At 34.6% G+C, this 27,241-nt stretch overlaps 3 protein-coding genes across 5 annotated transcripts; 1 reads left to right on the top strand and 2 right to left on the bottom strand.

The window, feature by feature from the left end:
• Nucleotides 1–3,143: 3,143 nt before the first annotated feature.
• LOC105328532 (ER membrane protein complex subunit 3) lies at nt 3,144–6,626 on the bottom strand. Its single transcript, XM_011429457.4, has 7 exons — nt 6,451–6,626; nt 4,736–4,793; nt 4,348–4,441; nt 3,999–4,103; nt 3,779–3,860; nt 3,550–3,629; nt 3,144–3,385 (listed from the first exon to the last, which is right to left on the bottom strand). Exons 1-7 carry the CDS (start codon nt 6,597–6,599, stop codon nt 3,183–3,185), a joined length of 771 nt encoding a protein of 256 aa, XP_011427759.1. The 5' UTR covers nt 6,600–6,626; the 3' UTR covers nt 3,144–3,182.
• A 113-nt stretch (nt 6,627–6,739) lies between these two features.
• LOC105328533 (protein UXT homolog) lies at nt 6,740–12,273 on the top strand. The gene is made up of 5 exons (XM_011429458.4): nt 6,740–6,882; nt 7,956–8,037; nt 8,264–8,337; nt 8,719–8,890; nt 12,011–12,273. Exons 1-5 carry the CDS (start codon nt 6,752–6,754, stop codon nt 12,074–12,076), a joined length of 525 nt encoding a protein of 174 aa, XP_011427760.3. The 5' UTR covers nt 6,740–6,751; the 3' UTR covers nt 12,077–12,273.
• A 464-nt stretch (nt 12,274–12,737) lies between these two features.
• On the bottom strand, nt 12,738–27,101 carry LOC105328534 (transketolase-like protein 2). 3 transcript variants are annotated; one of them, XM_011429459.4, is made up of 12 exons: nt 26,889–27,101; nt 18,902–19,019; nt 18,594–18,707; nt 17,981–18,078; nt 17,518–17,709; nt 17,137–17,264; nt 16,602–16,798; nt 16,072–16,185; nt 14,779–14,986; nt 14,189–14,403; nt 13,510–13,726; nt 12,738–13,201 (listed from the first exon to the last, which is right to left on the bottom strand). In XM_011429459.4, the coding sequence occupies exons 1-12, from the start codon at nt 26,993–26,995 to the stop codon at nt 13,029–13,031; spliced, it is 1,881 nt and encodes a 626-aa protein (XP_011427761.2). In that variant the 5' UTR covers nt 26,996–27,101; the 3' UTR covers nt 12,738–13,028. The 3 variants fall into 3 exon arrangements, with proteins under 3 accessions (XP_011427761.2, XP_011427762.2, XP_065937661.1); XM_011429460.4 differs by lacking the exon at nt 26,889–27,101 and adding an exon at nt 20,900–21,136; XM_066081589.1 differs by lacking the exons at nt 18,594–18,707; nt 18,902–19,019; nt 26,889–27,101 and adding an exon at nt 18,572–18,577.
• Nucleotides 27,102–27,241: the final 140 nt, after the last annotated feature.

Below are 27,241 nucleotides of genomic sequence, written 5' to 3'. Positions count from 1 at the left end.
GCAGTTCTGCAGCTGTTCTAAGTAATGAAAAGACCTTGTTGTGTTATTGTACATGTATGCGTAATTCACATACAAAACAACATGTAGAACCTCATATATATTGATTTTTCATCTTTAGACTACACTTCTGGCCAGTTTGGCGCAGAAACAAGCTGGTTCAGGAAATGTTTACATTTTTATTCTCAAATGTACAATATGGCCAGACACCCCCTTAAGAGGGATGTGCGGCCATCTTGAACATTTGATGGTTAGAATGTTAAAATATCTTGAACTGGCTTGTTTCTGTCCGAAACTGACCAAATATGTTGCCAAAAGATATAAAAGCAATAAATATGAAGTCTTACATGTCATTTTGTTTGAAAAGTATGCATACAACAGGAACAGGACAATACCTTTTTAATCACTCAGAACAGCTGTCGAACTGCGCAGGTATAGACTTATTTTGAAGATTAAAACTCTGAAAAATATAAAGGGGTTCATTGGTGTCACCTCTACAACCATTTGTTGAGAAAAATGTCTAAGCTTGCTTATTTTCGTTGAAACTTTGTATTAAAGAAAGGTAGCCTATTCTTAAAATGGGCCTCAAAAACCACAAGATATATTTGTCTGTATCTACGGAGGTACATTGCAGATATATGTTCATTGAAATATGATGTAAACTTTTAAAATCTAAGACAATCACTTTTTTACCCTATCCCACTTCTAAAAAGGATATACTTTACTTTATACTTATAGAACTAAAAACTACCCATAAAATGAACATGTGACAGGTATAGAGATGTATGTCAAAATATAAACGGATTGTTTTTAATTGACATTTATATTTTTCTATAAAAATATAACGTCAAAGTGTCTCCATAGACACAGGAGTTCTAAGTATAGACTGGATTTTTCTCGTTCTAAAAACAGATCCCATGCCAACTGATAAAAATATGGTACCCTATTTTGAGGCAAAGTTACAACTTAAATGAGCAAACTTCAAACTTTTTCTCAACGAATGGATTTAGAGAGGCCACCAATGAACCCCCTTCATATTTTTTCAGATTTTTAAATCTTCAAAATACATTATCGATCAGACCCAACCTAACAGAAAGTAAACCCCAACTAAACCCTGGGTTTACTTTCTGGGTTTACTTCGGGTTTACTAGAGTGGACCCAGAGTAAACCCCAAGTAAAACCAGAGTGGACACAGAGAGTAAACCCAGTCATCAGAATACCCCTGAAAGCAGACGCTAACTGTGTATTCGGAATATACACAGGGTAGGAATTACGGGCAGTAGGATGGTAAGATAAAATACTAGTCTGCTTCACATTTCAGTGCATACGGTTGACCTCAAAAGCAATTTCAAAGTAAACCCAAAGTAAACCCCGAGTAAACCCCGAGTGGACCCAAATTTTCAAAAAATAAACCCAGAGTAAACCCAAAGTAAACCCAAAAAGTAAACCCGGGGTATAGTTGGGGTTTACTCTGGTGTTAGGTTGGGTCTGATCGGTACTGTAAGTCTGTATCTGCGCAGTTCGATAGTTTCGGAATTTCTATTAAACGGGGTAAGTATACACATTAAAATGGACAGAATGTCAAAAAAAGCACATGTTTTGAACCGCAACAAGATTAGTATTTCATTGGCAAACAAATTCATATGCTAGAAAATTTTAATCCCTGTCAGTCGGAAAGGGACGGGGGTATATTGGAGACATTGGATGATGATTCTGAAACCAAACAATTATATAACGACCTATAATTTTACTATTGTAATGGACTTATGGAGACAGAATGTGTGGTCCATTATGAAATAAGCCCATCACAAACACACACATACAAGGAACATTTTGAAACAAACATTGCTGTGCTTGTGAAAACAAGAATAACACATTCTTTTAGAAACAGAGAAATGGAGTCAAGTGATCCACTATGCATATTTCTACTTAGTTACTGTGCGCTTTACATATTAATAAAATTTAACTAATATATTTAAACACGTACCTCCTATCAACGAAAATTATATGATTGAAATACATGTACACATGTTTAAGAATTCTGGTGTGCAGTTTCACAGTAGCCTTCCTAAACTTTTTTGCCAAGATTGGGCGAACGTAAGTTTATCAGATATTTACCAATTACTGTAAAATTCCACACCTTGTTTTATTCTGTAACATTTCTCAAGATACCAAATACAGTAAAACATGCCAATAATGAAGTGCCAGGGACGGGCGAGTTTGCTTCGTAAAAAGCACAATTTGTTCCATTATACCCCATTATAATAGTTCTATGTAACGCGTTATCTGATTGGTTCTAGACAATCACGTGCCAGGGCAACAAAACTTCTTATATTGTACCTCATTATAATAATTCTATGTAACGCGTTATTTGATTGGTACTATACAATCACGTGCCAGGGCAACAAAACTTCATATTTCCCCGTCATCATATTTTTCATCACATCTGTTAAATTGCTTTAAAATACCTGCAAACAGATTAGGACCCGATGTATAATAAAATAATTATCCCCGTCGTTCGGGCTTTTTAACAATTTATTGCATGAACGTTTGGGAGGTATGAAGATCTATTCCCCCAGAAAAATCATATTTCCTTTTGGCATTGCCCTCTAGATATATGATTTTCACTGGGGGAATAAATCTTCATATCTCCCTTCATTCAATAAATGTATAATATCTGTCAAGTTTATAACATATGAAAGTCACGGGGAATGACGATCAATTTCCTGTAAGGGTCAACTCATTAAAAGCATGTTCACTATCACCCTGTTACATGTACATACTGTAGCACAGAGGACAAAAAACAAAATCAAGCAAGAAAATTTAAAACACAATATTCTACCCTACTTTTCAGTTGTTGATATCCAACTGTGCTAGCTTTCTTATCTTTTTTTTTCTATTAGCTTTTAACATCACAATACTGTCTTCTGCAAATTGAAGCATGTACAGTTTTATATTCATGTGTTGTTGTGTATGGCAGTCACTCCTTCAAATAAAATGTGACAAACAATCCTTATTCATCTTATTAGAGACAAAAATGCCCAATACAGTACAAAAGACCAAAGTTTATGTAATCTGTAAACATACTTTAATTCAAGAATTGCATTAATTGCTTCTGTAAATGCAATCTTTTTTAATATGTGACATTATTTTTCTACAATAATTTACAAATGACAAGATGTGTATTATGCGTATTTGTTCTTGATGTATATGGTCTCTGGTTGCACTGGCCCGTCAATCAAATCCTCCTCCACTCCCTGGAGACACCATTGGTGGTTACAGACTTCTAGCGCCTCCCACTCTCCTTTGAAGGCTTTCATTGGATCAGGTGGGGTCATCATGCCTGCTCCTGACATCTGTTCCTGCATGGCTTTCGTCTGATCAGCCGCTGTAAATAAAGAAGATGGATAGCTTAATAACTTCATTTATCCAAGTAAACGCAGAAATCTGGCCTCCCATTGTTGCAAGAAAAAATTTCAAAGTCCATTTTTCATTTTCATCTCTATTTTTTTTTAAATGATATCACTTAATCATTCTGTCATTAAAACTTACAATTATCTTGGCCCAGTATGAGAGTGTATAAACTTCTTAATCCAAAAACATTTAGGAAATACCATGAGGCTGAACTAACCCTGAAAACAAATCAGACAGCACAATAAAAATACAAATAACAATTTTGCTGGCTTTAAGTTATTACTTTTCTTTACAATGTTTACAAAAAGAGATACTTATATCAATGTACATGTGTACCATATTAATAATTGATTAAGTAAAACATTACCAAGAGGCATCAAGAGAAACCAGCTCTACCCCTCTTTGCAACATAGGCTTGAATCGGAGAGTCAAGGGAAATGGAACTTTGGCTGTAAAATCAAAAGAAGAAATTTATACTCTGTATTTGTCCAACATCATCAGCCGTCTTCAATTCACACTTTCTCAGTGATCAGCTTTTAGATTTGTTTGGCAATATCTTTTGTATTTGATAGCCTATTTTTACTTACTGGTCAAAAAGCCTGAGAATGCCCAGTTGATCCAGCCTCCTATAACAATCATAGGTAACACATTGGTGACATTACCCTTCAGCATGTCTGTCATCATGGAAGGATCTAGGAGACAGAAATAGATGAAAATGCATTAGTAAATAAATGTACAGTGTATACATGTATATATTTATGCTCTTAATCATGTCTATGAAAACCTTATTTTAAAAAAAATTATTTTCCTTTAATCATCACATGGTTTTTACATGTATGTTATTCAGGGCTTGCTTTAATAAATGAGGCATTTGTTTGATTTATATAGGATTTCAAAGACTTCAGATATTTTTCTATTAACTTATTTTCAACATACCTGTCATTGGATTTTTAGCATTCGATTCTCTTTTCTCCGTTTTGAAATAACCTGTATTTTCTGCATTGAAAAAGCTTTTCCTCATTAAGAATCCCTGAAAAGAATGAATGTAAAACAATCTATTACCCATTTATTTTATTGTGATGTAAATGTGATAATAATATTGAATATCTTTAGTTAGGCCATCCTTAAATAAATGTTTGTTTGGAATTGCTGCCAAGGGTTTCTAGACCCAAGAGGGAGGGAGGGAAATTTTTTTCTTTTCAAACTTGAAAGTTTAACTAACTAAAATTTGGCAAAAAAATTTAAATCTCCATATAAAAAAAATAAAATTTCATAAGCAAGAAACTTTGTTTATCAAAATCAATAAAAATACAAGTTTATATACCTGCTTTGTTATAAATTTTCCATTTTCTCTGAGAATTCTACTTCTGATTAGAACATGGCTGAAAAAGAATATATACTAAGATTACATCAACTTAATGAAAATAAAGTTAAGATTTATCACTAATTCTGTAGTTTAACACAAACTGAAAGTTCAAATGAGATGGACATGTTGGCTATGAGACATTGTATTAGCAGCAGAGTTCTTGAAATCTTTCGGTCCTGTCGGCAAGACCGATAAAAATAACCAAGGACCGATTACTTGAGGTTGCCTGTCAGTCCAAATGACCGGTAGATATGGACAGAGTAACTTGCGAAAATATAACTAATTTTCGTACAAAAGCAACAGAAATATGATGAAAACGCTCTGTGTAATCACTGAGGAGATCCGAACACATACGATAAATCTAGAGGAGTTTTTCGCGGTTTTTTTCGCTCTCTCTAGACTTATCATACATTTTCGGAACACCTCAGTAATTATTACTTCCGTTGCTTTCGATAAGTTTGGCGAGTATTTCGTTATATTGATACAGTGCATTTATAATGCAGCTAACAGATGTAGTCAGACAATAGGAATAAGTCTTTCAATCATTTTCCAACCTAGATTTCGTCAGAATTCATGGGAGAAATTGGAGAACTTGTTTAAAACATAGCGTGAACTGAGGGCCCCCTATAAATCCAAGATTGCGAGTGTTGTCTCGGTACGTTTTTTCAATGTACATTGCATACACCGAAACAGGGTTTTCAGTGAATGTTTTTATTGCAATACACAGAAATACACACAAAAATCCCAATGTTATCATTTATAATTTTTTTCGGAAAATAATAAGAACTCCGCTATCTGACAACCGAGCCCTAGTTACATATGAGATGAGCAGAGAGAGAACGAGAAAGAGAGAACAAGAAGAAAGTTGATAATGAGAGAGGGAAGGAAATTAAAATAATTAATGAAGTGATAAATAAGAATGTTATCAGGAGCCAGAATGTGAAAGTTAAGAGAAATCAGATCAATTAAGGTAAAAATGAGAGAAATTAGAAGGCAAATATACTTGTACATGTAATTTTTTCATCTTTCTATTGAAAATGTTTGGACAGATAGAAATCAGTCGGGACTGACAAACTTCTGATGGTTGTCAGTCCAAATGACTGACAGTGGAAAAAAGATTTCAAGAACTCTGTAGCAGTAAATTTTCTTTGTATGCAACAGTCAGACAAATTCATTTGCTGGCAACAGACACATATATGTATTTTAGATTAAGGTTTGATAGCTGGTCCACATATTTTTTCCTTTTCTATTACGATACAGATTCAGACACTATTGAACTATTACACTGCGTAACTATGCTAAAAGTCCCTTTTATTTCCATGGGGTGTTCCACTGTTGAACACCACATGGAAATAAAAGGGACTCTTTAACCAAGGGAATTAAACTGAAGGGTCCTGGGTTGAAGCCTAGTTGTGGTCATTCCTCCTACTGTATTTATAGCCCCTGAATTCTTTTAAGTTTTTAGACCTAAGCTTTTTTAATCTGAACCATCTAGTGTTGGCAACAAAATGGTCTTATATTCCCATATCATTAATGGGTACTACAAAACTTAAAACATTCAGTTTTCTAAATTACTAGATTGGTTAAATGTCACCATGCTTAGCATCATTTACATTGACATGTTTGAGGAAATTCGAACCAATTATCAAGCAAACAGTCTCATCTTATTTTACCTATCAGTAACTTGCTGCAATTCAGTCTTCTTTTCTGAGGACAACAGAATTGTTACATAATGTTTGATGATTCCAGTGAAGAATGTGATTAATACAATGGGTAAAAACACCCAAATTCGGATATCAGAATCCAGAAGCAGCTCGGCCATTTTGCCAACCGGAAATAGTCATAATACGGCAGCAAATAAAAATAAAAATTAGTTTATCTTTCATAGTTCTGATACATCGTGGCCAATAAATATGAGTAATTCTGAAAAGTTTTTAAATTTTCATGGAACGAAATATTACAGAATGAATAGATATGGTATGCAAATGTCGTAAATCATTCTACTTTCACTTTGTCATTCTCTATAACATGTGTGCAGAAGGCATTCCATCAAAAGTTGTGCAATACGAACAGTTTCTAAATGAAAGATTGAAAGCAGATTTGAGGTAGCGTACAAATGTTCAAAGAGTAACGTCTATGACAAAAGATTTATGTACCTATTGTAGTATTGACAGGGACATTGTCATACTATAAGTTAGTTTACATTCAATGTAGGTCACTGACAATAATAAGCTCTGTACATTTACTTGTTCAAACATCTTTACGTCAAAGAGGTGGTGTCCATCTAAAATTACCTCTATTTTCGTAATTAACATATATTTTTCCTAATGAAAGATTGAAGGCAATATGATTAAGGTTGCAGACATGCTCATATTATAAATTACCATGATATTCCTTGTCTGACCATTACTTACCTTTCCTCAGGCGGGCTTCTCCCTCAAATGATCTTGCCCTCAGAGATACATTCTTAAATTCTTCATTTCCCCTGGCGGTTTCAGGGGTTGGCTCTGAACCAAGTGTAACAGAATGTTAGAAATAATGATGAACCAAATTGGGATTCGAACCCGACCGGGCCCCCTGAATCTCTAGTCAGGTGCTCTACCAAATGAGCTATCTCATAGCCCCAGTATTTGTATCAGCTGTCTGACAATTATATGTTAAAAAATATTAAATATTTTGATAATATTGACATGGTGACTATCTCAAATGGTCCCACTTTTAGTAAATGACTGTAGGATGAAAAAGAATTAAAAAAGGACTATTTTATCCCCTCTCGCAACTTGTTGCAAAGGGAATGTAACATTGCTGCTGTTCATGTGTGTATATGTATGTGTGACTATTTCAGTCTTGTAAGCAAGATTCAAAGAAAACCCTTGCACCAATATTTATGTTACTTCATTCGCATCTTTTGACTATAACACTTTCATCCATGCCATGGATTGGGCACTCTATGGATGAAGACATTTTTATCCTTTTGATGAAGTATCATGAGTCACATGTGCCCAAGTTAAGAGAAAATATGCCCAGAACAAGGATCTTACACAGAGATTTACTATGACCTTGACCTCTGACCTAGAAACTTGATTTAAAGTCTATGCATTTAGACACATGTACCTGGCTGTGTTATATCTTACATGTGAAAGCATTTAAATCTGATATCAAGTTAATTCTCTTTCAGTCAAGTTATTGAACAAAGAGACAGGCTATATGGAGAGGTAGCAGAATACTTACAACTTAAAACTGTCATTGAGAGAATAAAGGTACACATACTTATAGTCAAACTCTAACTTACCTGTTCACAATTCTTTAACAATTTTTTTTACATTTGTTGACAACTCTAAAAATTAAATCTTTTTTAATGATCTTGAGACCAGACCTTTGATTAATTATCCCAATTGGAGAAGTGCCCAGGCATGTTAATTTGTCAAAAGTATCTAAAAGAGAAAAAAAAAACCTTCTAACATTATAGTGCTTTGATTTTTGCAGGAATCAAATTACAAAAGTGATGGTCTTAAAACCAAAGTGGACTTGGGCTGCAATTTCTATGTTCAAGCAAATGTGTAAGTTATTTTTAGTATAAAAATTTTATTCAGCACACTTAAGACCAATCCAGATTATAAGGGAGCTTTTGGGGTTTTTTAAACAGTCAGTTTTAAAGTAATCACATACAGTACTGTAGATTTCTTTTTTTAGTACATTTTATTTCCTTTAATTAAGTCTCAACTTTGCATCTAACAATGCAATTGAAAAGTATTGAATATAAATGTAGCAATGTATAATATACTTAACTATAAAAGTTCTTTAGTGGGTTTTGTTATGAATTAATGTCTACACAAATGTTAATTTCTCACTAGGAATTTACAGCATTTATTCAACAGATAAACTGTTAAAACAAAATATTACATTCACATCTTACTTTTTCTAAATTTGTGGTATTGTAGTCCAGATGCCTCCATGATTTATGTAAAAGTTGGGTTTGGATTTTTCTTGGAAATGACTCATGACGAAGCCTTAGCCTTCATAGAGAAGAAAGTTTCCATGATTAATTCTAAGATAGAAGTCCTTACTAAGGATGCAGCTAAAATTAAGGCCCACATTAAACTCGTTCTACAGGTAATTAAGATATTCATGTACTTATAATGACATTTTTTACTATATAATACTTTTATTAGCTCACCTGAGCTGAAAGCTCAAGTGAGCTATTCTGATCACATTTTGTCTGTCGTCCGTCTGTCCGTCTGTCTGTCTGTCCGTAAACTTTTCACATTTTCAACATCTTCTCAAAAACTACTGGGCCAATTTCAACCAAACTTGGCACAAATCATCTTTAGGCAAAGGGGATTCAAAGTTGTGAAAATAAAGGGCCACACCCGTTTTCAAGGGGAGATAATTAGAAATTAATTAAAAATTTCGAGAAATTTTCAAAAATCTTCTTCTAAAGAACCAGAAAGCCAGGAAAGCTGAAACTTGTGTGGAAGCATCCTCAGGTAGTGTAGATTCAAAGTTGTGAAAATCATGACCCCCGGGGGTAGGGTGGGGCCACAATGGGGGGTCGAAGTTTTACATAGGAATATATAGAGTAAATCTTTAAAAATCTTCTTCTCAGAAACTAATCAGCCAGGAAAGATGAAACTTGTGTGGAAGCATCCTCAGGTAGTGTAGATTCAAAGTTGTGAAATTCATGACCCACGGGGGTAGGGTGGGACCACAATGGGGGGTCGAAGTTTTACATAGGAATATATAGAGTAAATCTTTAAAAATCTTCTTCTCAGTAACTAATCAGCCAGGAAAGCTGAAACTTGTGTTGAAGCATCATCAGGTAGTGTTAATTCAAAGTTGTGAAATTCATGATCCCCGGGGGTAGGGTGGGGCCACAATGGGGGGTTGAAGTTTTACATAGGAATACATAGAGTAAATCTTTAAAAATCTTCTTCTCAGAAACTAATCAGCCAGGAAAGCTGAAACTTGTGTGGAAGCATCCTCAGGTAGTGTTAATTCAAAGTTGTGAAATTCATGATCCCCGGGGGTAGGGTGGGGCCACAATGGGGGGGTCGAAGTTTTACATAGGAATATTAAGAGTAAATCTTTAAAAATCTTCTTCTCAGGAACTAATCAGCCAGGAAAGCTGAAACTTGTGTGGAAGCATACTCAGGTAGTGTAGATTCAAAGTTGTGAAATTCATGACCCCTGAATGTAGGGTGGGGCCACAATGTGGGGGTCGAAGTTTTACATAGGAATATATAGAGTAAATCTTTAAAAATCTTCTTCTCAGAAACTAATCAGCCAGGAAAGATGAAACTTGTGTGGAAGCATCCTCAGGTAGTGTAGATTCAAAGTTGTGAAATTCATGACCCACGGGGGTAGGGTGGGACCACAATGGGGGGTCGAAGTTTTACATAGGAATATATAGAGTAAATCTTTAAAAATCTTCTTCTCAGTAACTAATCAGCCAGGAAAGCTGAAACTTGTATGGAAGTATCCTCAGGAAGTGTAGATTCGAAGTTGTGAAAATCATGATCCCTAGGGGTTGGGTGAGGCCACATTGAGGAGGGGGGAGTGTTAAAGTTTTACATAGGAATATATAGAGTAAATCTTTAGAAATCTTTTTCTCAGAAACTAATCAGCCAGGAAAGCTGAAACTTGTGTGGAATATCTTCAGGAAGTGTAGATTCAAAGTTGTGACAATCATGATCTCTGGGGGTAGGGTGGGGCCACAATGGGGGGGGGGGTCGAAGTTTTACATAGGAATATACAGTCGCACCTGTTTTAAGCGGCCACCTGTGGGACAATGCCAAACTGGCCGCTAAAGACAGGTGGCCTCTTATTCCAGGTTTCAAATTAATGGGGAAAAAAACATCGAGTATTTTCATTTTGGCTCTATTGCACAGATTTATTAATAGCATCTGTAATGGCGGCGTACACAGAGATGGTGAATGCACAGCTCGGATTGCTAAAAAAACAGTTTATATTAATTTCTAATGGCCATTTTAATTCCATTTATCTATCAAGGGATTAAGAACAAAACATTTAAATTTCTGCTAAATACGCCCAAATGATAATTTTCAAGGGATTAAATGCAGTAAACAAACAGAAGTAGCGTTTCCGTACAAAGGCTACTTACTGAACTACGATAGCTGATGTTTTACCTTTTAAAAAAGTATCAAAATTCCATTCTTATATATATTAAGAACCCGTTTTATTATCTCAAAGAAATTTTCTAGGAGAAAAAGTGCATATTACCGGCTAATTGCGTACATGTTAAGCTGTTCCGCGCAAGACTGGCCATATACAATGACTTTGTAATGAAGTATATAAGTACGTGTCGATATATAAACAACACAAAACAGGTGTTATGATAATCAATTTTGACATTAAATCTCAGCAGACTTCAAATAACACACTCAATTATTTGTCATTAACTCATTATCAGCTTTCGAAGTTTGGCTTCTTTCGATACGGGGTCACATGTCAGATTCAAAAGTCATGTGACAAAACAGACAAAATGGCCGTTGAAAACAGGCATGTTGAAGCCACGGGACCTAAAAACAGTGGCCGCTGGCCGCGTTAGACAGGTGGCCGCTTAAATCAGTTAAAATATAGTGTAAAACTAAACGGGCGGGATTAAAACTGGCCGCTCATGGCGAGTGGCCGCTGATTAAAGGTGGCCGTAACAGCAGGTGCGACTGTATAGAGTAAATCTTTAAAAATCTTCTTCTCAGAAACTAATCAGCCAGATGATTCTTTATAATTGTTAAGACTTTGGCTCCAGGACAATTTTTCGGCCTCACAAGAAGGTTCAGAGTTTGATGTAGCTTTATATCCCATATATAAACAATTGTTAAGGATCTTTTTGAGAACTGCAATACTCAACATGTGATATGACTATAAAATCATCCTGTTAGAAAAGGGACTAATGATTATAAACATAAGAAAATCCAGGGGGAAAATGGATTGTATTTATACAGGATCTACATGTATTATTACATTGTCCAGATTGTTTGTATTATGACTCCATTAAGCTGATTTTATCATACCTATTGTTCCTCAGGTGAGCGATGTGGCCCATGGGCCTCTTGTTTAATTAATAATGATAAAAATACAAGATTTTATCATTTATATCATGTGAATAGTTGTGTTTCTAAATAAGCCAAGTGAAAATCAGGGCAAATTTAATGCAAAAGGATGTCAAAATAACAATGAGTTTACAAGTCAAATATATAATTGTTTTTTCAGGGTCTACAGGAGATCCAGAATTTAGACTTTCAGCCAGAAAAGCCCTACAGAGATGTGTTAAGCTGAGAGTATGCTAAACCCCGAACACATCTACAAGCTTTCGTGTCAAGCATATGATATCTCTGAATATTCAGGGAGAAATCTACGATTTAGGACCATGTGACTTTGGCAATATGAGTCAGGTTCATGGCAAGAATTCAGGAGAAGACAATTGTTTTGATATTAAACCTCATTGTTTGAAATAAATCATGATTAAAAACATAGGGTTGATCTTATCTTGAATTTATTACTGTCACAATAGTAGCTGCAGATCTGTAACTCTATGGAAAAATTTGGGTTAACAAGAGCTAAAGTGTTGCACATTTAAAAAAAACCTTGCATTTAATGGCACACAAATACATGTAGTTGCGCTAGTTTTGGACTGGCTGAAGTGATAGACATTATCTCTCTTATTCATGATTTTCACATACTGGTACACGTGTTTAACACATTTTCTTATGAGATGCTAAGGGACTGCATGTACATGTTTGTACTCGTTTTACCATTTGATTGACTAACAGTTTACAATATACATGTGAAATCATTATACAGGTATTTGCTTACACTTGTCAGTTGAAAATGTGCTTTTATTTGGTATTTTAATCTCCAATAAACCAGTACATGTAAATTCAACCTTTTGTACAGATACATGTACATGTATATTAACCAAGTCAAGAGAAAAACTATGTCTTGTGTCAAATTTATTTCACTAGCATCTGGCAACAATAAATCATAAACAATATAATTATAATCTGTTGGTCAACAACTATCTTGAGACAAAGATCTTGATGAATCAAAGCACTGGCTTACAGTTATATCAAATCATATCAAAATTAACATCAAATCGCACCAATTTCTGATTGTGGTTAATATAAAACAGTTAAACAAGGAGAGTACAAATCTAATACAAAGTGAAGTCTGCATCCATTAGAACTCTGGCTACAGTTGTAGAGAACCGACAGTTCGGTGAGGCACCAGGTTACTGGGACAGGATTTGATTGACGGCCTTGACAATGCAGTTAGCACTGATTCCATATTTCTCCAGGAGTTCTGCGCTCTTGCCAGATCTGGGGACTTCCTGTACTGCCAGTTTTTTGACGGTGATGTCACGGCAACAGGCCACTGCAGAACATACAGCTTCACCCAAACCTCCTACAAACAAAAAATAATTTATGACATGAAATATCGGTATTGTACTACTGTAAAAGTGTATTTATTGGACATGATGGTGTTTTTAGTTGCACTGTGTTAAGTGTCAAACCATTTTCTGCTGACATTTATAAAACCCTCAAGTATATTGTTAGTACATGTACCAGTACATGCATATCAATAGAAAAATATTAAATAACCTTTGAAATAAATCCAGTGAAATGAACGATTGGACCACAAGGAATATATATACCATAAATCATATAGTTATATAACAAAACCCTTTTAAAGTATTGGGACACTATTCATACCTTCAGGGTAGTGGTCCTCCACAGTGATGATTTTGCCTCCAGTTTCCTTAGCATTGCTGCGAATTGTTTCAGCGTCGATAGGTTTTATGGTGAATGGGTCAATCACGCGGATGTTGACTCCATCGATGGCCAGTTTGTCTGCTGCCTTCAGGGCTTCGAACAAGGTCACACAGCAACCAATCACTGTCACCTTGTCACTGTCACTCTTACGTACCACCTATAACACAAACTCACCAAGTCACAACAAGTATGTTACTGATAGGTATAAATCAATTAGCCTCGATGTAAAATGATTTCTTTTTTTCAAAATTTTATCCATCACGATGAAAATTCATTTAATTTATAGTAAATGTACCATTATATGCAAATATACAACTGGAGTTAATTTTATTAAAGACACAAAAAGCTTTCTCTATGTTAATATTCAAATGAAAACCACTTGACCCTATCATACACAAAATAAAAACTTTCAGAGAGACGTTTTTAAAAAACCTAAAAATACAAAAATGTAATACCTATGTGATACCTATACACTTACAATAAGTAAAAATATCACAATACTGAACCTGTACAGGTTGTCGTAACATTTGACATTTATTAGAAATTCAATAAAGATTGTAATCTAAGAACCATAGCAATGCAGAATTTTATTAGAGAGCAAGCAAAGAACGAGGTATACCCTGGCTTTGCCGATCTGTAGGTTGTCGTCTGGGGAGTAAAGGATGGGACAATTGGGGCGGCTGGTTCTGATGAAGCAGACTCCAGGGGTGTTAGCTGCCAGCTCGACGGCCCTCTCTGTGGACACGGCATCGCTCGGGTAGAACACTGTAGAGCCCGGGATACTGCGGAACATGGAAAGGTCCTCTAGCGCCATCTGGGAGGGACCATCTTCTCCTGTGGGGGTCAAGTAATTACCAATCAAGTTACTAAACAGAGATATTTTAACAGAATACATACCAATCAAACAGGATATATTTCAGCGGAGATGTATGTTTTGTTTTGGTATACTGTATTCAAAGTGAGGAGGCTAATATTAATAAAATTACAGGGAAATGTTCACCAAAGAAATATATTAACCTGCTTTTAAATTGTGAAATCTATAGTGATTGATATATATTTCAAATAAATTGAAAACAGACTTTTATTGTCAGTGAATGGTTTTGCAAAATTGTATGTTCATGTTATTTCAGAAACATATATATATATATACATAATTTCATGGAATCAAGGCTGTTATTTTTATACTGAGCAAACTCATCCATCACTTACCAATAGACACCCCAGAGTGAGAGCCCACAAAGTTGGCATTAGTCTGTGAGATTGCCCCCATTCTAATTTGATCAAAAGCCCTGCTCAGGAAGCAGGCGAATGTGGAGATGAATGGCACGGTCCTTCCACGGGTTCCACAGCCAATCCCCACCCCCACAAGGTTCTGCTCCGCGATGAAGCACTCAATGAATCGGTCAGGGAAGGCCTCCTATGTAAAAGCATTGGAAACATGCAGATGATGCAATATCCAGCACATTACCATTATAACACTTGATGATACAATATCTAGCATTGCTATAACGCTGACTTCATTTTTCTTAAATGAGAATATCTACGTATCACAATAAAATCTACACTTCAATTTAAGGTACTGTAAACGTGGAAATTTTGACGATGTGTTAATTTTGACTATGTTGGCGATTTTTATTTTCTCGTCAAAATTTCCACTCGCCAAACTTCATATCATATATATAGCCTATTTATACCAGAATTTTTAATCGGCATTTTCCCGTTAGGACTAGATTAAAGTTAATGATTTATTTATTTAAATAGCTATAAAAACACATAATTAGCATTGAAAAAACCCATAAAATCTAAACAACCATGTTTTAGATGCTATTATCACTCAATCGTCACAACATTCTATAATAACTTTGTGTGCGTAATTATCATGCCGTGTTTGACCTACTTTGTTACCTCAGGCAATATCGTATAGTGAATAAAAACAAAATACAAAGAACAATTTTATTCCATCAAATCAGTACAGACTTTTTTTTAAATCAAAGTTAAATTTTATTAATACCAACGCTTGTAAAAGAGTTCGCAAGAAAGTCGCAATCCTTGCTGATGACATCATGAACTTTCTGCACCCATTTTGCATGAAGCGGTTTAACTATCGACGTTCTCATGTCTATGTCAACTAAGCCGATGTTTTCCCTCAGCTTTTGATTTTCTTACTCTTATTAAAAAATTCGTCAAAATTAAAACTCACCAATTGTCTCTTACTAAAAAATCGTCAAATTTTGAACTCGTCAATATAACCACGTTTACTAGTAACCAAAATCTTCCATCATAACTTTTGAAACATTTTCTTAATATTACATAATATGTTCCTACTTTTATATTGGTATGACAGTCTCTACGGTCAGAAACCCATTCAGTGGACTGTTTGATATTTCATTTCTTACAACTAAGCAAATTAAAGAATATGGACAGTAGGTTTCCAATAATGGGTTAAAGTCTTGCACCTCATAATTGTGATGAACTTACAGAAATTATGAAATCTTGACTGACCTTGAACTTGATGGAGAATGTGGAGTTTTTGGTGTCGCCGTCCATGGCAACCACTCGGTCGTTGTTCTTGCCGATCTTCACCAGGGCTGTTCCATAGGCAGCTCTTGTCGCAACCTGACAAATCAAATCACCAACCAATATACAGAGTTGTACATGTATATCAATCCCAAAATGTAAAAAAATATATATATAATCAATCAATTTAATGTACTTACTAGGACACATATTCCTACTAAATTGCTATTCATGTTATTTCAATATCAAATTGACATATCTTATTATTTACCTACCGTTTATGATATGTCCATAAAAAAATATGTATATATAATCTCGTTAATATCATTAGAAAAATTCACTAAACATAATTCTGACCGTCAAATAATTTTTTGATTTTCAGTTTGGTAATGTCTTTAGTCTTTTTATATATATACATGTACCTACTTTTTAATGCATGTATATGCAAGTATTTTATCCTACAAAATTATGTTTTGTACATGTAGACAGTCATAGCTATTGGTAATTATTCTTACTTGGGCACTCTTATCGTAGGTGGGGGGTTCGGACAGCTTGATGTTGGAGATATTAACAGCTTTAGCCTGGTTACTCGGAGATTTGGGGGTCAGCCCGTGGGGACCTTTGTTGCTGATGTTATCTTCTATGGCTTTGATGGCCGCCTCTGACTTGGCAGCCAATGGCTTTCCATGCCAGTTTTCCTCATCTTCAATTCCTGCAAGTACATGTACAAAAAATTTTGTTCACTACTGGTATTCAAAGTTGATTAGATATTAGCCAATGAAAAATATTTACTATGGTTTGTAGCAAAAAATTGTCACTAATTTCTAAAGGCTAGAATTTTGATGATGATGCCTAAAGATATCCAACCAAAAAATGCATATTTTTTGGAATCTTACCTGGCACTTCTTAACGTTTTTAACGTGACCTGGAATTTCTTTAATTTTCAAACTCATATCAATTTTTAGAAATTAAAAAGTCGCATCTTAGGTTCTTCTATACTTTTATAACTAAAATGTCTCTGTGAATACTGGTTATAATTTTTTTTTATACCTGGAATTCCTTTGCCTTTGAAGGTCTTGGCCAGAATACAGGTGGGTCTGCCCTTGACAGTGCTTGCATCATAGAATGCCTTAGACAGGGCCTCCACATCATGCCCTTCTACCACACTGGTGTTCCAGCTACAGGCCAAATCATGCAAAATTGCAGTACATTTCTTAATATATCAATGATTATGGTAAAAAAATGAAGATCATCCTTAAAAATAGATCCCAGTCTTTGACTATTTTACAAATCATACAAATACAGAAGGGAGACATTGGAAATGGAAGGCATGCTTTTTCTCAAATGATAAAACCCCAGCCCCCACTAAATGAATCATTCAATGATTTTCTTATCTGAACCAAATTAAGATATAAATCTGCGTTATTTTACCCAAAAGCCTCTGCTCTCTTCCTGTAGACATCCATGTCGTGCTGCAGACTAGTGGGCTCGCTTTGTCCCAGCCGATTTACGTCAAAGATGGCTACCAAGTTGTCCAGCTTGTAGAAGCTGCTGAAGGCCATGGCTTCCCACACAGACCCCTCAGCACTCTCCCCATCACCGATGATACAAAACACTCGGTAACTGAAAGTGAATAACCACAACGTAAAAAGGAGAGCTAATTATTTCATAGACCCTTCCACATTATACTTATAACAATGAAAGCATGTGGAAGCATGAACACAGTGGATAAAGTGAAAGAAAGACTTCATCACATGTACCGGTATACAGATAAACTAATTCCCCATGACAGTGTAAAACACATGGTAGCTAAAAAATGAACATAAGAATACATTTGAAGTTTTTATAAACAAAAAAGTTTATACATATGAGTAGTGATCTAACATGTACATACTCAGCCTTGTCAATGTATTTCCCGGTGTAGGCCATGCCAGCAGCATAGCTCAGACCCTGACCCAGGGACCCAGTGGCCACATCAACAAAGTTCAGCCTCTGTAAAGAAATCATGCATTGTATCAATAGTCTTCAAAATCCGACCACAACAACAGGTAGAAGGATATCAATGAATGCCATTACCAAAAAGTCAAATCAAGGCATGATGCAATACACCAACAATAAGGCAAAACTTGACACAAATTCAATAAATCTCTAAAGACAACCAGTACTCAGACTATCACTCTGTTAAGATGGTTTAACAATCGGAACTAAATATATGTACTAAGTTTTAAATAATATGCAACAGGTTACAAACCGGTAAAGGTTTATTTGTATTTCAAGAAATGTCTTGGTTACAGTCTAACCTCATTATACCAAACTCCATATATTAACCAAGAAAAAACTAGAGGTATCCAAGCAATCGCTATATAAAGGTAATAATACTTAAAGAATAAGAGTTTGGAACTGCCAAATCACTACGACATATCAATGGTATTTGTAATATCGGTGCCCAAGATAAATGTAATTTATTAAAGGATGCATTACTTACAGGAGTAGGATGCATTACTTACAGGAGTAGGATGTCCTTCCAGGTCGGAATCGATCTTACGGAGATTAAGCAGATCGGACGCAGGAAATAGCCCTGCCTCTGCCCAGGCAGCATAAAGGATGGGGGCAGCATGACCCTGTCAATCATATCAGAGAGTCCATCAATGTACATTTCATGATAGTTGCAAGCCAAAAGGGAGGCCAAAACAGTAATGGCAGATTTGAACTGGTACCAAAAAAAGTGTTGATTTAATTATTTATTTTAAAGTTGATATTACCTTTCACCCTCAACATAGTTTACGGACAACCATTTTATAAAATTGAAAAATACCTTGGAGAGGACAAATCTGTCGTTGTTAGCTCCCCTTGGTTCTGAGATGGTGTACTTCATGGTGTTGAAGAACAGTACAGACATGACCTCGGCGATGGAGCAACATGATGTCGGATGTCTGGAAATAAAGACCAACATTTATCAAACTCAAAGTCAAATTGAATGAATCCCCTCGAGTTAAAAGACAAAGTAAACAATAACTTATAAATATTTTTTTAAGAAAATAGGAAAATAAAGAGTCTAGGGACTCCTATATCAACAAAATGGCCTGCTGAATCACAGCCTGAAATCAGCATTAGAATTTTAAACAACCAATTACGGTATTTAAGTTTTAGCATCTGAACCAGTTTTTATGTTTGTATTTTTCATCAAAGTTAACACAATTAAGCATCAGACACAATATCAATCAGATACATATATTTACCAAATTTGTTGTGAGGTAGGTTTTCCATGCATGGCTGAGCATGTAAAACACATGATAAACAGCTGCTATCACAAAATCTCAGACAAAACATATAATCAGATGAAAAAATGGAGATCTCTACACAAGATAGGATGAGGGTGACAGGTTGTAACATAAATAAAATCTCCCTTTTTTTACAACCACAGAATATCTAATTTACATTCAAATATAACTTGTACACCAATGAAATTTTACCATTCTTGTCATAACATCCAAGAAGTCTTCAAGAATGGTGCTGCTTTTCAATAATGTATGGCATACTAGGCCCTTACTTCTTCTTACCACCATCTTTTAATTCACAACCCATTTTACCATAGGTTCATTTTGTTAGGCATTCATCATTTTCTCAGCATTGTTAAATGCTTATTGGGGAATATTCATATATAACTTCTCAGTTTTGATATTTTGTTGTACAATCACATCTCGCGGATTTTAAAACCTCGCCTTTATATTTCGGACGCATGTAAACCATAATAAATAATGATAAAAAACTCGGCATTCACAATTTAATATTCTTGCGATTTGATGAAAAACAGTTAGATCGCGGAATTAAGTACTCGCGTAAAATAAGGAATCTACAGTATCTTGACCTTCCACAATGTGTGTGGTGATGACTTCAAATATACATGTATCAGGGTTTGGGGCTCCGTTTTTAATGGTACACAAGGGATTTTTACTAACAATTAGTTGGTTAGATGTTTATGATTTCATCAAGGAAGAAAATTACTGCACGACATTTAAAGCAAAATACTCTTCCTTCTTTGTCAGTGATGCATATAACCTAATGGGTGATTAACACTAAGCTAATGCAGAATGTGTCATTACAACGAAACTAAGTGTACAACAAAATAAGTTTGCTTTTACCGGTAAGCAAAGCTACATCATATCAGCAATTTGACCTTGAAATTTTGTAAACCACCTTAAAAATAAAAATGTGAATAAATACAACTGACCATGACATTATCTTAAATTATATAACACCAAGAGGTCTTGGTTGATCCTTTTGGTGTATGGTAACATTATAACTTCAGAATGTAGAAGAAAGTTGAATTAAGACCAAAAGACCAAAAACAAATACCGGTATACTCCTTTTTTTCCCGAATAAAATGAATTTTCATCATCTTTGAGCCAGTTTTCTAATATTTGTTAATCTTTATGAAACCTTCCACAACCTGGTGCAGATTATAATCATGGTTAGCCATGAGATCAATATCAATGGAAATGAATGTCAACACAATTTTTCTGAAATATGCATCAACAATCAATACAAAACCTGTGACAAATAAATGTAGTAGTCTTTTTTTTTTGAGTGAGAGAAAGAAAGATAGAACAGTTCATTTTGCATTAGAGAAATAGACCATGCAGTTTTCAAAACAGACAAATTGAAATTGAACATTTCCATAAGAAGAGAAATCAGAACACTCAATAGTTATGCTATGAGCAAGTGACAGCAATGTTCACCTTGTTACAAGGGATGGGGCATGAGACCAAATGACAAAGTAAGTCAGACAGACAGACGGGTATTATAAACTCACCCTGTTCCTGCTGCAGTGGTAGAATTAATGCTGTGAATTCTCAGCTTATTAGCTATGTCCTTCAGAGTCTGCTTGGTTTTGGAATCAATAGTTCCAGCCATGACTACTCGCTCCCAGAAAGAAATTAAATATTGAAGCAAAGTGAAGAGTCAGGCCACTGAACAGCGGTTCAATTAAGCCGGCGAGATCAGCGGACTCAGAATAAACCAGCTCACCACTCAGAGGAAATGTCAACGAGAAGTGAACCAGTCACCCGGCTTGTAGATTGTATTTTGTTCCAGAAAAAGACACGGGTCACCAGTTTATTTATTCTTTATCATATGAAAGCAGAAACCATGCAAGAAGGTCAACAAAGGTAATAAAGTGATGAATTTATCACTTATACAAAGATTTATAATTTTAACTTTGACAACTACCTGTAGTAAATAAAATTGACTACATGTACTCTGGTTGTAAACGCCAGGAAATGAGTAAAGTATCTCAAGTAGTCACTGTCTAACACAAGGAAGAGCTGACGGAGAGATGATCAGGCTCCCTCTGTCATATTGTGCAATATCCTGTCAAACAAGTGGGGCTTTTCCAATCAAAATCAACCAAAATAAGTACATGATTGTTGGATATACTTGACAATGTACTTATTAGGAGCTTTAATGATAAATGCCCAAAACTTACTTAATCTTTATTTTTCATATGAAATAGCAAGGTGCTGAAATAGGGTTTTTTTAATTAATGAAATGGAATGGCATAAATCCGGTTGAAATAATAAACAAAATGTTGTTGGGTGTGAAGACTGAAAAGAAGAAAAAAGGTATCTTGAAAGCAATTTCTTTTCCTGACACTCCATTTTATTTACTGTGATGATTAAGTTAAACAGCTAGTACTGGCCAGGTATAAAGCTTTATCCCTAAACATGCAATCTCTGACAAAGTGTCAACTATATAAAAAGGAACAAACAGAAAACATCATGAACCATATCAAAAGTGAAACGGATAGCAGAGGTCTCATTACTGAACAGTACATTAAATTTGACTGTTTCTTCAACATTCACGACATATAGCAGCTAGAATTACAGTCAATAACTCAATCAAACAGTTGTGTGAATATTAAGTTTATAATTTTACATGTGTTCAAAGCAACCTTCACCCTCCCACATACAGATATGGAGTAAGATGATCACCACCACCCCCCCCCCCCCACACACACACACACACACTAAATCTTTACCTGACAACAACCCTATGCAACTTACTATAAATCACCATAAACCAAGCTTTAGTCAAACTGATAAATGCCAATGTTTAAGAACCAAACTGGACAGAAAGTAATGGGTGTAAAGGGAGGATCAGATATTGTCTCTAATTTAACCCCCTTATTCCAGTAACATAATTAAGTTGCAATAGTTTACAAAATTTTTAGTTGATATTGTTTTTTGTCTTTGTCGAATTTTAAAAATCAACTTTCCAAATGACACTTTAAATTGAAAGCTATGATTAAAATAGGTTTGATGTTGATGAAATCTTTGTTTTTTAATTGATAATAAATCAGTGGGTGGGGTTTTTTTCTCATTCTTTCTTCTCTTTTTAAGGGGAGTGGGTGTGATACTAGGTGTATATGGAAAATGGCAGCCAAAGGTTGGTAGAGAATCAATAAAATATCAGAGAGAAGAAAAAAGAAAAAAATAAACTGATCGAGGAGGAAAAATTTTAAAAATACAAATGTATTAAATATAAATGTACCATGTTTCCTTGGTGTACCTGAGTAAAACTGACGTAAAGCATACAGAAACACAATGCTCCACCATACTAAACAAAAAAGTAATCTTATCTGAGACTTAGAAATCAAACATTTCAAATATGTGAGCCCCTGTTAAGTATGAACATGCAATGTTACCTAATCTGTAAGTTTTCGACCCAGAAAAGCAGAATGCAACCCTAGCAATTCACTCTCACATTTAAGTTACTATATATTATTCCGACTTCAGTTCTGATAAGTATGCATACAATGTACACGAATAATTCAAAGACATAAAAAAAGATATTTTTTTAACTCAAAAAAATGTCAAAGGCTTAAGTTGCAAGAACCTGATAATTAGCTTTGAAACTTCCATGATTTTGTCAGTTCAAGGTTTAAGTGACAAGTACCTGATAATTACATGTAGCTTTGAAACTATGATGGTGTTGTCAATTCATAACCATGAGAAAGAGTGATTGTAGATCCAACTTCCTAAATATTCATTGTTAAACTTAAATCCGCATGTACTGGTACATATTTTTTAACTTTCAGTTCTGCATTCTCTCATATTTTTTTTTTACATTTTTCATAGAATCATCTGCAGTTAGTGTTCATAAATATGTACATGCATGCATGCATAAAATCTGACACTTATAAATACAGTTACATCTACCATACTCTTTGCTTTTATACAAGTTTTCAGAGAAGTTAACAAAACACCTTTATTGCTAAAACTGATATCACTTCACAAGTTCCGATTCTTGGAATGTTACTGATGATCAACAGATTAGTCTCCCCTACTGTCTCATACTGCTGACTCATCTTGACTTGAGGGAAAGCTGACAATGGAAGTCACAGCTGGTTGTACTGAGGTAATGCAATTAATAACACAACCAAGCAGTCATTTTGGAATTAAAACAAATGACCCTACAATCCCTTATAATATCAAAAAATATTAAGATGAAAAAAAACTACTGAACATCAATTGTCATATACTTTCCAATGAAATACGTTGATGTTTTGTACACAATAAGAGAACAACAGGCTATGTGTTGGATATTGGTCAGCATCAGAATATTAACATCTACTATTTCAATTACAATTATTCATTGAGGACAATCTGTTGCACTGTATGAAATTTGATGACCATCCATATTGTATTAATCATTCAGATTTGAGAATGGACACTGGAAGGACAAACAGGCATATTATGTATGGTAATTCATTCTTCAATATTAAAATGGAAAATTTCAAACTAATTATCATATTATTGAATTTATACCTTTGGGTACTACCAGTATGCAGATTTGGAAATTTTTTTAAAAATTATTTTAGCAACATGAAACTACGGTATAATGAAAGCAAATTAAAAATGATCTCTTTTGTTTGATGTATGAATATTATTTCTACTTGGAAATGTTAATGAAATCATTGACTTCACTTTTAATTTTATTTTGCCTAAATTATGCACATTTTATCTCACATATGATGGATTCTATAGAATCATTTCAGTACAAATATTTTATAGTATGTTTATTATGTTTGCCCTAGGGAGAAAACACAATCAAACTATATAAGCGAAATGAGTTTTTTAAATGAAATTTACATGAATTTTAAAAGACATATAAATATTAAATGATAAGAAAGATAATAATTGATTGACAAGATAATAATATCTTATCTTAGTTTTGACTATTATATATACATATATTATAAACAGTGTTCTTGTAGTTTTTGATGTTGGGGGCGTTTAAATTCAAACAGTTTGCTTCATTATGGGGGGGAGGATCATAACACATCATAATCAAAGTACTAAAGTACTGAGGGGAGTTGATTTTATCGATTATCATTGATTTCAAAATCAAGTTATCTTGCGTAGCAATCAGTTTCTAGTCTGTATTTAAATTATGCACATTTTTATAATATGAATTTTCAGACTTTTCTGACAAGAATATCGGGAAACCCCATATGAATCATGTTGTGTAATATTTAAAGATTGATTTCAAACTATGTATTAGTAATTAAATCAATTCTAAAAATTGTATGGATCCAAACACTATTGATATTGAACTCTAGTCTTGTTCAACCAGAAGCTCAGCTGTCTCAGTTAATCTCTGACAAGCAAGAGAGCCTCTCTGTCGGAGATTTACGGAGACAGCCGAGCGTTTGGTTGAACGAGACTACATTAAATAAACTCTGGCGTAGTAATACATGATATTACAAAAATATCTACATTGTTCGTATTATATAAAATCTGACTATTTTCAAAGTGTTTATAGGAAGTTTCATTGAAAAACAATGCTTCAGCATACACTAAATCGAATTTTTCTATTATTTTCAAGAACTAAGTCTTGTCAGCGGTGATGATTTGTGCTTAGGTCCAAACACTGTTTCACTTTCGGTTTGCCAGAGAAACTGCAAAGGAGAGTTGATTAAAATCAACTCCCAAAAATCATACTGTATAATCAGCTATTTCTGTAATGTAATACACAGAAACATCACTGACAGTAAAAAGTTTTATGTCTTCATATGCATATGTATATGTATGGGATATAACAACATTTCGGGAAAATAATAAATACATATATGTTCAGTTGAAAAAAAAGACTATCAATTGGTTTTGAATAGCATATGGCATTTTTCTATTGCTTATACACAGGAATTTATATCATACTGAATAAAAAAAGAGCATAAAATGTCAATATCAAAAATAATAAAGACTGACTGCATGCATTCATCTAGGTTTTTAACTTTGAACAAACATGCCAGTTGCGTTCAAACTTCACCCAGTACAGTGGCCATGGGTAAAGGGAAAGCAATGACCTTGAACCAATTAGAACAGGGTCATGAAACTACTCTGTGTAAAATCCTTGTCTGGAGCTTACATGTTTTTTTTTCCTCTAATGGTACAGATAGGCTCAAACTTCACCTATTGAGTGCCTATGGGTAGAGGTTTTGCAATGACCTTGAATCAATATTCTCGATCCAAGGTCAATGTCAAATAACCTTTTGTAAAAAAAAGAATAAAAAATTGTCAAGAGCATATTTTCTCTTCCCTTGACCCAGATGGGCTCACACCTCACCCACAGAGTGTCTGTTGGTTAGGGTAGGTAGGGACCTTCACCAATTTTTGGGATCAAGGATCAAGGTCAAAAATTTGTGATGGAAAATCCTTCTTTGTATTGGTTATTGATAACTTATAGAATTATAAAATAAATCATGAGGCATCACAAAATACTTGTATGCATGGTTCTGAATGCCTAGTCTACACTATTTTTCATCTACTGGCTTTAATATCCTGATTTTCTTTCAGCTGTATGGGCTCGGGACCAAAATATTTTAATGTTTTCCTATATCTTTTAATAGAGCTGGCTTCTTCTTAAGGAGATTAATATAGTTTAAAAATGCTTCAAGCAAGGATTGCAGGCTTTCCACTTGTTTTAGACTTCTGTATTTACTCTGACACTACCAACTGTAACACACAACCATAATAATCAGCCTTGTTTGCCACAGACTGACTCTCATATTGAGCAGGTTGGGACCTATTACCCAAATGGGATATAAATTTGAAATGTAAAGTCAGAATAGAATTTTTTATTTTGCTAAAACTATGGTAAATCCGCATTAGAATACAAGAAATTTAACAACTTTTCGTAAACAGCTCTTTCTTTGTGACCGTACTATTACGGACTCCAAGATTGATCCCTCAGTATATCAAAAACTTCTTGGGGATCAATTTCTGACAAACTATATATAGACTTATAGGAAAACTTGTCAACCAAAAGTGGTTACATTTGATAAACATTAAGGAGATTTATATAAAAAATTACCAAATGAAAATTGTTTTCTATTTTTTGCACTTAATATATATATTTATATCCCATTCGGGATATTATATCCCGCATGGTCTATTATATCCCATTTAGGCGATTGATCCCAACCTGTTGAGAGAGAAAACTCCTTTCACGCAAATTCCCTGATCATTCGATTAAGAAAACAGTATTAGCCCTTATTCTAGTAAAAGAAATGTTACACATCACGCATAGCAAATGAACGAGCATTTAAACTTCATGTTTGTCACAATTTTTAAACCCTCTATCCTACATCAAAGTAGGTGTTTTAAATACGTGCATATGAACAAATATACATATGACAACTGATGTTTTTAACACACCTTTCATCTTATTTTAAAAATCACATTCTTTTAATTAAGGTTTACTTAAAATATTCCTAAAAAGCAGTGTGTGCTATGGCTTACCCGGAGTTGCTTGCGTCTGTCATTTTGATGCTATGAATACGAAGTTTATTCGCAATGTCTTTCAAGTTCTGCAAAGTCTTTGCATCGGGCCTGTGGTATTCACTCATTTTGGCGTTATATGTGTGATACAACACGCTGACAAGTTATATGAACGAGTGTTACAACACCTGAAAAGCCGGCTAAAAAAAAATTCACGCACTCGTTTATCTACCGGAAATAGAATAGAAAGATCGAACCCGACCTAAATGGGACCCCCCCCCCCCCCCCCTCGGAACGCACAGTATGTGTTTATAAAAGTATATTGTATAAATTCTAAAATATCGCTTGTACATTGCGTATCTTAGAAGGGCAGA

The sequence above is a fragment of the Magallana gigas genome, chromosome 4, assembly GCF_963853765.1.
Source record: "Magallana gigas chromosome 4, xbMagGiga1.1, whole genome shotgun sequence".
NCBI lineage: Eukaryota > Metazoa > Mollusca > Bivalvia > Ostreida > Ostreidae > Magallana > Magallana gigas.
Note: the sequence above shows the minus strand (reverse complement) of the source record. Positions and strands in the feature narration are given on the sequence as shown.